The 13,342-nt window shown below is 32.1% G+C and overlaps 1 protein-coding gene across 1 annotated transcript; it reads left to right on the forward strand.

The window, feature by feature from the left end:
- The first annotated feature begins 5,403 nt into the window (after nt 1-5,403).
- LOC143043726 (cyclic GMP-AMP synthase-like receptor 2) lies at nt 5,404-11,775 on the forward strand. Its single transcript, XM_076215907.1, has 2 exons — nt 5,404-6,163; nt 11,692-11,775. The coding sequence occupies exons 1-2, from the start codon at nt 5,414-5,416 to the stop codon at nt 11,773-11,775; spliced, it is 834 nt and encodes a 277-aa protein (XP_076072022.1). The 5' UTR covers nt 5,404-5,413.
- The last annotated feature ends 1,567 nt before the right edge of the window (nt 11,776-13,342 follow it).

Below are 13,342 nucleotides of genomic sequence, written 5' to 3' on the forward strand. Positions count from 1 at the left end.
CTCATAATCGTTTCTGAATATTTTTTGCTAAAGTTAGGTAATTCCATACACTGGTGACGTCATCTATCAAATTGTGTATTCATCAAATTTTATAATAATGGTTATCACATTTTGAATTTGTCGAACGACATAATTATATATACATGAAGATACATGATTTTTTAATAGTTGTTATTGGCTTTGAACTAGCTGTCAGTAACTCCGAGAACTCTCATATCTGTACTTATTGTCTTTTTTTGTTGTTTGGAATGAGGGATGGATAAATACCTTGCCACGTCCGGTCCTTGTGTTTGTTTTGTGTTTTTTCTGCTTTGTATCGATCTGATGAGTTAAACCTTTTTCAACTGATTTTCATATTTTGTTCCTATTTTGTGCTGTTACACCACTGTCCGAGGTTAGGGGAGGGTAGAGAGACCGCAAACATGTTTAACCCCGTCACATTTTTTATGTGTCTGTCCCAAGTCAGGAGCCTATTGTTCAGTGGTTGTCGTTGGTTCATGTCTGTCATATTTGTTTTTCGTAAATTGATACGTATTAATTAGGCCGTGAGTTTTCTCAATTGAATTGTTTCATATTTGTCATGTCGGGACTTTTTATAGCCGACTATACGGTATGTTTTTGTTTCATTGTTAAAGGCAGTACGGTTGCCTATAATTGCTTATATCCACTTCATTTGATTTTTGGTGGATAGTTGTCTCATTTGCAATTGTACCACATCTCCTTATTCTTGTATAGATGTCATTAAGGAAGGGACATGTACATTTCGAAGACGAATAAAAGGTTACAGATTGGAAGTAATACATGTATGTAATGTGATAGTAAAAACACGTTTCCTTCTTCGACATTTTCTATTGTACATGTAACGGATTCCCTGACAATATCGGGATATGGGTATTTAGTCAAATCTTAACAGGAAGTTGTGAAAATATTAATAAACCGACACGGAAAAAAAGTAAACAATGTCAAAATGTTCAGGCTTAAATTAAATCTTTATTTGGGTAAGTTCATGCAATTGTGTCGTATACTGTTATAGGCAAATAATGTTTAACAACTATATTACATAATCGTGTAAACACGTTAAATACGAGCTATGAAAGTCAAGTAGTTCGTGCATTTTTTTGAGAAGGTAAAAAACAAAATCAAACAAATATACTTTACAGTGGGTTAGCATTCGTTAGCAGTCACTGTCCTATAGATTAACAACTGTTGGTTATATTGATAATTTAGAATCTTGGAGAAGCTGTAGCACGAATGTTGTGTTGATAACTTCGTTTGATGTGACAACCTTTTGTACTCTGTTTCAATTCCAAAAAGTCTATCGAATCAATGCGTTAATTGTCTCCCTTGAACAGGTCCATAATTTCATCTTTACGTATAATTCATTGATTTGATTTTAGATCATTACAACATTTTCAAATTTTATAGATCTTAGTACTTATCATTGGTTTATTAAAGACATTTATGTATATCTATAATTTAATTTATTTGTTTTGAAACGTTTAAAATTAGTATATACTAATATAAAGAACCTTTCATAATTTTATAAATGTAATTGTGCTAGCCTGTATTTATGATTGAATACATATTGATATGATTTTTTTAATTTTTAATTTATGTCTTATTTGGATTTACTTTAAAGTAGAGATGATTTTATTCGTAATTCATATGAGTGTTTTCGTTTTCAAACAGATTAATTACGAATTATAATAAACTATGAGTGTGTGTACCATTTGTATTCACAGACTTACATAGTCAACTATGATAGCACAATGTCGACTGCTGTATCCCTATTTTTGACATTTTACTCTTTGATTATCTTTGTTTTGTTCGCGCATCGTTGACAATGTAAGGGAATTTGATGCAACTGTCATACAAGTGAGAGGTTTAGCTAGCTATAAAACCAGGTTCAATCCACCATTTTCTACATTAGAAAATGCCTGTACCAAGTTAGGAATATGACAGTTGTTAGTCATTCGTTTGATGTGGATGGACTTTTGATTTTGCCTTTTGATTTTGGACTTTCCTTTTTGAATTTTCCTCGGAGTTCAGTATTTTTGTGTTTTTACTTTCTATTCATTTACGCCCTAGATAGTGCGACTACATAATTTATCTAGATATCATGTTAAATAGATAGTACATCTACTCAAACTAATCCAGGAATTGTTTACGTTAGAAAGCCGTATCATGGTAAATAACACATGTTTAATTCTGCTGTGTCAACAATACACTGTTTTAAGATGTTTTCCGCAACATCTTACCTCCAACAGCATTGCTCCTGCTACTTGAACCAGCATTTATTGTTTTAATATGGTGTACATAATTATGTCAGAATTCAATGAAGAAGACATGTTGCATTACCTGATTCCCTAAAGACATATACATGAATGCTGTGTAAACCCACACTCCTTCTAACACAAACACACACAAGATACACATACACACAAACACAAATACGAACACCATAACCACCACTTGATTCCAGAAACTTCAAACGAAGGTCAAATGCTTTAGTGAGAAATTATGAAGCATTTGAACTATTTTTAAAAAGACTATCTATGAAAACAATTATATAATCTAACCGGAATGATAAATTGTTGGGAAAATTGACCACAGTTATCTTACTGCAATCACAAAGAGGTGATAACAAACAATTTTCAATTACAGCTTAATTAAAATTAAAACAATTTTCCATTACAAATTAATGTTACTTTATTTAATAATAAGGACTTAGTTAGCCAAATATATTAATTGTATTTGATAATATGATTTTTGTTTACAATAGATAAACATGCTAGAACAAGTACACTCATAAATACTAGCCGACATTTGGCCGTGTATACATTTTTCAATTGTTAAGTACAGGTCTTCCAAAGAATCATGCAAAGGGTGGTATAACGAATTTTCAATATTTAGTAAACAAATGGGGTTGTTATATCCATTTAAGTGTAAAATAACATTTTATCATTATTTTTTCCTCAGACTGATCGTTGCCAATGTGACTGTGTTAAGACCATTCATCAGAAAAGTTGCTATTTTCCATATGGAAATCTTGTTTTCATCTCTTTGTACACAAAAATAACAACACAATACATCAAATTATAATTTGATTTGGGATATAATGTTATAAAACAACTTGAAAGAATGAAATTCCAGTAAATGGAAAGTACCTTAAGTGGAAAAATGGAAAGTCTTATTGGTCATATTGGTACTTAGCACAAAAACAACTAATAAACAGTTAAAGACAAACACTAATCGCCGATCTTAGAATGCTCTAAGTAATTAAAAAAACTAGGTCAAAGCCGAATTAATAATACTACCGGTTTTAAATATTGTTTTCTTAAACTTTAGACCAATGAGAGCAACTCCACTGGATTTAGGACACTAAGCGTGATAAACTGTCCGAGGAAAGCATGACCTCGCTAACGGCAAAGATATATATGCTACCCTAAGACTTATAACCACAACTGTTAATTACAGGAAAGGAATATGGGTTTAATTACTCCTACAAAAACAACTCTACAAATACAACTTTCCATAGGACAATTAACTGTTTATTGATCGCACCCTCAATTCACTGTAAACTAAGGGATATTTGTATTTAAGAACCAATTAAACATAGGTCAAGTTATATTTTGCAATGATCTCTAGCCTCAGCTGAATAAATAACATTATCAGTTACACAATGCATTTTACAAATGTCAATGTATATGTCGTGTACAAGTTGCAATTTTGTACAGGTTATAACATGTACAAAAATTATGTACATGTTATAATTTGTACAATGCTAAAATACAAGTTATAAAATGTACAAAATTGACTCATACATGTTATAACATGTACAAAATATTGCTTAAAAATGGTTTTAACTAGTACAAAATTTGAAAATAAAAAAAATGTTTCTATCATTACAACACAAGCCATTAACCTCAATTATATTTGTATCATTGTTTTGTTATTGTACATGCATGTTAGTGTCATACCTTTTTGATACAGTTAATGGCCAGATAAATAGTTTTTATAATTATTTAACATCTTAAAGACTTTTAAAATACACATGTAGTCAATAAACATTCAGTATTCTTAGCTGGTGTTCAAATAAAAGAAGACTTAGAAGCAATCTTTGACGCAAGTTGAATTTAGTTCTGTATCCAATAATACTGATAGTGAAACCCTTTTACAGAGACAGAACATAATACCGACACTGAAATTGAAACTGACAAAACAATGTCAGAGACGGACGTTATTACTGATACAAACACTGAAACTGATGGTGAATTGAATGGTCATGATTCAGTAGACAACAAGGAACAAACAATTGATTTAGAAACAAAAACAATAGTTATTGAATGAAGTGATGCTAGCATGGTTGGTGAGGAAATATCAGCATGACATCTACTGGTATACTTTATCGAAAGAGGGCGCTTTCAAGTGGTAATGTTCCTACTGTCAAATTACCAGTGAAAGTTTTTCTGAAATTTCAAATATTGACATGAAGCGTGCATAAAACAGGGCCGTTTCCAGCCGGCAGGTACAACCTGATGCCTTGACAAAAAACTCTAAAACTAGATTAACTGTTCTCTCCCAAGTAGATAAGGTCATCATTCCTATGCCGTCCATTGATATGGGCCTTGCCGATGAGAAAAACATAACAGACGTAGTGATGAATGTGAATAAACATGGCGGCTATAAAATTGGACAGTGTGACAGAGATTGGGCCTAAGATATTAGTAAGTGGAGTGCAAGTTTTGTGCATTTTCAGTGTAAGAAAGGTAGTTGTAAGTGTGGTAGGTGAAAATGAAGAAGTTTTGTGCAACTCAAAGGTGTCAGATGTCTCTGAGGTCTTGTAGCAACAAGTAAAAAAAACTTGTTTCTAAAATATATGAAAATGAAGTATTTTGTGCATGCTGTAAATTATGCACCTTCTTTAGCATTTGATTATTGTTCTTTATTATTTGATAAATTTCAACTGTGAATGTATATTCAGCTTAATAATTAAATTTTAAATTTTGTACAGGTTAAAACAATTTTTAGCAATATTTTGTACATGTTACAACATGTACGAGGTACTTTTGTACATGTTATAACTTGTATTTTGGCATTGTTCAAATTATAACATGTACAATATTTTTGTACATGTTATAACCTGTACAAAATTGTAACTTGTACACGACATATATAAATTTATTGCTGACGTTTTTATGTTTTCCTTGAGTAACAATATACATCATTCGTTTTCAGACAGGAAACATGTTCAATGCACACTTAAACATGTTATACATGTTTTATGTTTCACTTGGTTATAATTGTGATATCTAAATGCAATCATGTTAAAACTGTATTTCTTTCAGGTTTCTCATTATCCTTCTACCATTATATGTGCAAACACGTAGTTGGAACAGAAAATCACGTAAAAATGTTAAGATTAATGAACACAGTCTGTGATAATTTATCCAGTGACGACAACAAAGTGATCATAACCAGTGGTAGTTTTGGTGAAGGACTGGAGATGCGTGGTAGTGATATTGATGTTATGTTTGTAACAAAAAACATTAATGTCCACGATAAGATAACACCTATTACTTTTGATCCTACAAAAACGCATTTCTCACTGATGACAGACAATTCAAAACCAGGCTTTGCAATGTTGCGTCTGATAAGTAGTCCTTATCCTCGTATGCGAAATATTTGTGAACAATTCAGAGGGGACAAATATCTATCGAATGTCTTATTCAAACAAAACTTTCTCAACGAAATTAGTCCCGTTGTTCATGGACCTTGTTTATCCGACATTAACGGTCATATGGACTTTGCTAACTGCCTTCATAGTAAATATTGGGTCCGGTCAGCGTCACGATGGCCTATGAGGTCAAGTGATACATGGCCAAATGAAATAACAAAGCCGACAATCATCAATCATGGGGTGTTATTTGTACCTATTGGTGCTAAAGGGTCCCCAAACGAGGAACTGGAATGGCGAATGTCATTCTCAGTTGGAGAAAAACTTCTTATTTATACGTTTAGTCATTCGCAGCTACTTTGTTATGCGCTCATGAAAATTCTTTTAAAGGATATTATTAATAGTGACAGTAGATGTAAAAATGTATTATGCTCCTATTACATAAAGACAATTATTTTCTGGATATCAGAAGAATTACAACCATCAGTATGGACACCTGAAAACTTGATACCGTGTTTTATGAGATGTTTCAGTCGGCTGATTTATTGCGTGCAGTATCAAGTTTGTCCACATTATTTCATTCCAGAAAATAATTTGTTTGAGAATAAGATAGAAGGAATGGATAGGGATAATTTGATGGAAACACTTCGTGTGTTATTTAGCTATGGATGGCGATGTATTTTATTCTCTAAACAAATATCACATTTTCCGGTTTTGTCATGCAAATTCCTAAATGATAAAAGTTTCTTGTGTTATGAAGATATTAACAAACTGTTAAAGTCAAACATATGTGTTAATGTTACTTCCATGAGAAGTAAACACAATGAATTCGTTAGAGTTGTACATAACATTATAACTTGTAACTCTAAGAAATTGAAATACATGCATGCATATTTCTTGTCAGTGGTGTGCAACAAACGTTGTCAGTCCGTGTATCTGAGCAGAACAGTCAGTAATAAGAGCCAATATAGACAATACAACATGTGTTTGAGTTATCTACTAATGAACATCAACCATGATGCTGTCTCTGGGTGGTTGATGACGGCTTCATTATTCTACAAGACAAATCAATATGATAAATCTCTCATAATTATTTTGTACGCATTGTCGAAGTGTACACTTGACAAACTATTCTATAGAAAAGAACTGTCAGTCACACAAAAACGTCAAGTCAAATCGCTTTTGGTACAAAAGAAAACCGTGCTTCATTTGTTAAAATTCGTCCTGGTAGATAGTGTCTTTTTTGCATCTCCGACATTTATTCCTACGGAGCTGATAATGGAAGGAAGTGGTTTTGAAATACCGCCTGTAGTTTACGCTCATTGTTTGTCCTTCCTATGTCACAACCATCAGCAAAATATGCGAGAATGTCGAAATTCTCTCCGAGATCTACAATTGACAATAACTGAAGACTATTTCATAGGAGAGGATGAAAGTCTTAAATCCTCATCTTACTATTGTCTTGGTACTGCTTTACAGTTAATGGGAGACAAAGTATCAGCAAAACAAGCGTTTACTGAGACTGTGAAATTATTAAGTCGGTATCCTTATGCCATTAAGCGATTAAAAAGACTGTTATGATAGCTTCGATGTGAAGAATATATGTATAATCAACAATACGAGTTACGTGTTTGGTTAAGGATGTCTGCTGCTCTAACTTAAAATAACAAGGATTTCATGTGGTTGCTTAAAATGAAAACAACTTTGATATTTAAACAAAATAAAGTAATAAAATCATTAGTCTCGTGTGTAGTTTTCAAACTACGAGACATTTAGAAAATGGCGGGAAAAGGGTTTTCTTCAGACTTTACTATTTGTTAACATTGGAATTGTTTTTTACCCTTTAAACCAAGAAAAAATAACAAGGATTTCATGCCGCCGGATCACTAAATCTTAAATGATCTATTGAACAGATTTATGAAGACAAAAGTGGGGTGTTGTGGAAAAAAAAATTTAATACATTTGGATGGATAAAACCTGAGAAAATCGAAAATATGACAAGAATTCAAAAACATGACCAGCAGACATCCTTAAGTTGATGAATAATAACATAATTGCTTCAAATTTAAATGTTAAGTTATTTACTTTAAGAATATAACATCTTTTCTTCAATAGTGTAAACTGCTAGCCGAATGACTATGATTGGTTATAAACACACAAATGTGTGTACTATAATGGAGTACCAAAAGTTTGTATAAACAAGTAAAATTTCAATGTTTATGGAAACCTGAATTACTTTTGAAAATATCTGTGCAATTTCACTTAAAAACTGAGTTGGTTATAGTTTACATTCTAATACAAGTTTATTTCACTAGAAACTACCAAATTTATGACGATCAATGATGGGTCCTAACCGAAATTTTTACATCTGTTCCGTCCCTCATATTGGTTTATATTAGTATACAAATACTTTGTCTGAAAGCTAGCCGAACAATGTTGGGTTAGTACATTTTTTTCTACGGGTCCCCTGCTTCTCCCTAGACCACTAGGCCTACTCGGTTATATGAAACAGGTACTTGCTTTTCTTCAGTTCAAGAGGAAAAATAGAGAAAATTGTATTTTCCGGCTAGACGCAAACAAAGTTTATTCTATCGGCCATTAGGAAGTATTACTTAAAAAAAGAAAAAAATATCAAGCGTGTTTATTATATGTTGTACAAATTTGTTATATCATCTATTCATTTCATTGGACACGCGGTATTTGTTAATTTTCACTAACCTTTCAAAAGCCCCGCCAAACCCATAGCAACATGTGATAATATTAGCAACGGGTATTAATGCCTACAATCAACACCCGCAGAGCCTGACGTTTGTCGATCTGTAACAACTAACAACTGCTCCAACCGAATTTTACCGATTCCTATTTCTACATCATTTCCGCCATTTAAATGTTATCAGTAAACTATCATAAAGTATATCTTTATTTGTTTACACCTGTCCTTATAATATCATAGTTCATTCTTGAATCATAAGGCATTCAGTATAATAACACACACATACTGCCTTTCGATGAAGGTGTTAGGGTGATTAACACACTCGTTGAACAATTTTCACCCGCGACTTCGTCTTTGATGATAGTTTTTCCCTTGTGTTTTATTCTATCCTAGCACCTTCAACAAAGGACAGTATGTTTACATTATCTTGAGATTTAATACGAACGCTCCTATCATGAGACAATTGAGTGTAAGAATAAACAGCATTTGCCATAGTAAGATATTAACAACGATATCAGTACATTGCAAATTAAAACGAGACATTTCGGGACGGAACGGAATGCAGAGGATCAAACAAAGCGGCACCAATCAGAAATATCTACTAATGTTGTGTTATTATTTTATTTGTTTATTAAATTAGGAATTACATAAAATAGGAATTACCAGTCCTCGTCTTAAACATTTTTATATCCGATAATTCACAGGGTGTTTTCGGCTAAAATCATACTTGCTGAAAACATTCAAATCTATTTGAAATAATGTTGCATTTAAATCAGTATGTAATTTACTTATAACCAAATATGTTATCAAAACGACGAATGCAGATTAATTGTGTTTCTCATTTAAACTGACACACCATAGATCATATATGTAAAAAGTCAAAAAGTTCTGCAGAAGTATATGTACCACAGGAATATGTGTATGTATTGCATTTTCCGTTTATCTGAAAATTTGATTCACATGTCAATAAATCCCACAACAACTGGACGCGGTAGAAACCCGATATAAAGTTAATAACCTCAGAAATTTTAAACCAAGCAAGACAACACAAAATCCAATATCAATATTTCATAATTTCATCGATGCGTTGTTTCACTTATACTCAGGCGGATTTCATATCCAAATGAGTAGCATCTCATATTTAGTTATGGTACTCTTATCATATCCGACTTACATTGCGAAGGAATACTATTATGTCATCACGACCATTATGTGGATGGCTACAAGGCCATCTATTAAACTGTCAAATTTAGGCAACATTAGTTACAAACTGAAATCGAGGGAAACTCATCAACTATAAGAGGAAAACAAAGGAACAACAGGAACACAAAAGTGCAACAAAAACAAACGCCAACATACATAAAAACGAACCATTTGATAAAAACTGCCATATTCCTGACTTGGTACAGGACATTTTAAGAAAACATGGTATGTTGAACCTGGTTTTATGGCTAACCAAACCTCCTGCTTTTATTATATGACAATGCAAACAAAAATCGCTAAAATGACAACACTACGTGACAGAAATGCAGTACAAACATACGCAATACCACTCATCACCGAGAAACGCATAAACAAATAATATAATAGTCCACACAACCTGCAAACAGCAAAACAACAACGAACATCTTCCATCAACGACAGACACCACAGGACATCACAAACATTGACACACTGGAATACACGTACTATTGTTATCTACAATAACACTCATGAATACGTACAAATGTGTTACCTGGTCAAAAACTCTATGAATTATTTGACTTTGACAATAGTCATGTATTATAAATTGCAAACTGTGTGTACTTACTACTCGATTTCGTATCTACGTGTAACACATATTTTGTGTAGAGGTAATTGCCTAAATCTAAGTGACGCATTTATGTTTATAAATTTGTTTTTGTATACGTCATCCTAGTAGTGTATACTCTATTTTGGAAAAAGACGCCATTCGCTAAAACCGAACTCAATATATTTACCTCTGTTGTTGTGGTTCTGACTTTTAAACAAAATATAATCTTCATTTTTTGTGTGCTTACCAGTAATTATTGTGGTAATATGCACTAGCATATTATTTTGTTTTCCACATTTATGCTAATTAAGGAAAAAGGCAGTAATCGTTATGGTTTACTTTAATTGGATATTTTGGTCCAAAACAGCAAACTACACAATCATTTTGTCAGTTGTATCTGTTTTCCCAGTAACAGTCTCAAACGGCAGTTGACTAAATCCTTTAAGAAGGTTAAACAAAATCAATGCATTAGATATACAATACGTTCACTTACCTCGTATAGTATTATTTTTAATCTCTCCTTCTACTCTATGTGAGTTCCATAATCTTCGTCCGCAATTACGTTATCGTGTGATATACATGTGAACCAAGAGTATAATAAAGCTTGAAATTTGCATAAACGCTAGGTGTAAGGATGTTGCATGGGAGGATTGAATAACAAAAGAAAGAAACGTAATTATACCATTCAAAATAACTGACGACAAGTCATGATTGACATGGTTACACTGAAATGACCGTGAATAAAATGTATATGCATAGCATGCATACTACAATGTTGATGAGGAAAAGTAAAAAACGTGTTAGATATAAACTTTGTTTAAATTTTAAAAAAATAATGTGTTAATTTGGCTACTTAAAAGGTGTATGACATATAAAAGGCTAGGAAGATTCAACATGATATAGTTTTTTATTTGTTCTTTCTAGCACAACTTTTTTTTATGTCTAAATGGGACGAAAACGAGGTTGATAGCTTTTTTTTTTGGTTTTGTTTTTTTTTATGTTTTTGCAACATGTTTAACACTTTCTTTACCGGATTGAACTGGATTAAACGTCTTTATGAGATTATCAAAATTGCACGCGACCGTCACTCGCCCGAATTGATTTCAATAAAAGTGCGTGTTTTTTGCTGTCATTTCGGACATTTCGTAAACCGACGTGTTGATTCTTTTCCTGGAGCTGTCGTGCAATTATTGATTAAACATCGATAAGTGAATAATATATGAACTGTTCTGTCGTATTTTTCCGTAAATACGTGTAAAATAAATATTTAATTTGAGTAAAGCTATGGAAGAATTAAGTCCATTCGTAAAAAACGGAACTTTTTACAGGAGAAGTCTTTTTGAAAAGAATCATAATATTTTGTCAGCGTCCAACATTTTTCTGCAGCCATTGTTGACCTTGACTCGATTTGGAATCGGCTTTCCCCAGTTATTTATATAAATAGGGCACGTTTCTAAATACAACAATATAAGTAGCGTAGAAGCATTTTTTTTTTTTTTAATATTTCAGCATCAAAATCATCTGATTTTTTTGGAGAAAATTACAGAAAAACGGTCCCTTGTCAGTCTTGATTATCTAGAAGTCAGAGTATAAAATCTTTACCTTAACTTTCTTATCATTGGAATTTTGATGATTTATTTATAGTTGCATATATATGATTTACACCAGATACTTAAATATTATCTGAACTGTCTAAAAACACTTGGACTTTAACATTTGGAATTGAAATTTCCTAAACAACACCCAGGTTTTTCAAATTATTCTTCTTGAAAATAAAATTTGGAATTGAACTCTTATCAAGTTAAAAGGAATATCAAACATTATGTCTCTGATTGTGTTACCCCCCCCCCTTAAATATCATTAAAATCAAAACACACACACCTGACTAGAGACAGTGAGATACAATATATTTAGTTATACTGCCCATGACTTGTCACTTTGAGCATTAAATATAGAATATAATATTCCCGTTATTCATTATGCCAAACTGATGATTTCTTATAAAACATTAAAGCTATATATGACACCAGTGAGCTAGTATATATACTAGAGCCTAAATGAGTTTGGAATATTTTTTCTAATAATTACTGCTTTTAAGTCAGATACTAACATCCTGGGATCTGCTCAAAATTACCACTGTCAGACTAATAAGTAAAAAAAAGAAATTTATAAAAGAAAGCCAATTTTCAAGTACCAATATTTTTTCCTTCTTAGCATTTGGGACAGGGCAACCGAACAAAATATTTTGTGTTGAATTACACCCAGTAAACATCAATGTAATACATATGAGTTGCAATGCATGTCTTAAACCTCTCTCCAGGTGACATCTGAATATCTAATTTTGTTGGTGTAGTTGGATTGCTTGTCTTACAATTGTTATGTACACCCTTTCCCAACATTTACCCTCATATATATTTTCACAATATATTATTTACATAGTAATATGTATGACTTGCATTTCGCATACCTTCAGCTGGTTTATATCTCATGTGAAAACAGTTAATTTGTTTTCCAATTATTGGAAATATAATAATGTTGTATTATCTGTGGTGTCTTAAATTTGATTTGAAAGTCTTCCTTTATACATTGTATTTGCTTAATTTGTTTCATTATGAAACATCATATAATATGTCACTTGAAGTATTATTTTCTATGGTTTTAAAATGAAAAGACTCAATATTTCAGAAGTACAGTCTCTCAGATCACTCCTTTCCTGTAGTTAGTACCTAGGGTATATTAGGTTGGTGTTTAGGTCAATAAATTAAAAAAAAATGTTTTGCTTTCCCCCAAAGCCCTCCATAAATAAGACATTAATAAGTAATACTTACATGTATCTGGTGTCTGTCTTTTTTTAAGCTGAACGCGATTGACAGTGCTTTAAACATAATTAATATACTTTAAAGTAAAGGTTTAAACGCGAAACTCGAAGTAAAATGACAATGTTAGCCTTTCTTTATCATTCATAATAAGCTCCTGTATGGAGTCTGCTTCCTTTCGTTTAAGGAACAAGTGGATCAGAACACAGGCTAAGTTGGATCCCATTTCTTGTAATATATACTTGTTTGGTAAGGTATCTTCACTATGACAAACGTATATAATGATATTGTACATTGTATTGAATTCATTTTCATTTTTTGATATTTTGCAATTAATGAAGACA

The sequence above is a fragment of the Mytilus galloprovincialis genome, chromosome 8 (genome assembly GCF_965363235.1).
Source record: "Mytilus galloprovincialis chromosome 8, xbMytGall1.hap1.1, whole genome shotgun sequence".
In the NCBI taxonomy this organism is placed as follows: Eukaryota; Metazoa; Mollusca; class Bivalvia; order Mytilida; family Mytilidae; genus Mytilus; species Mytilus galloprovincialis.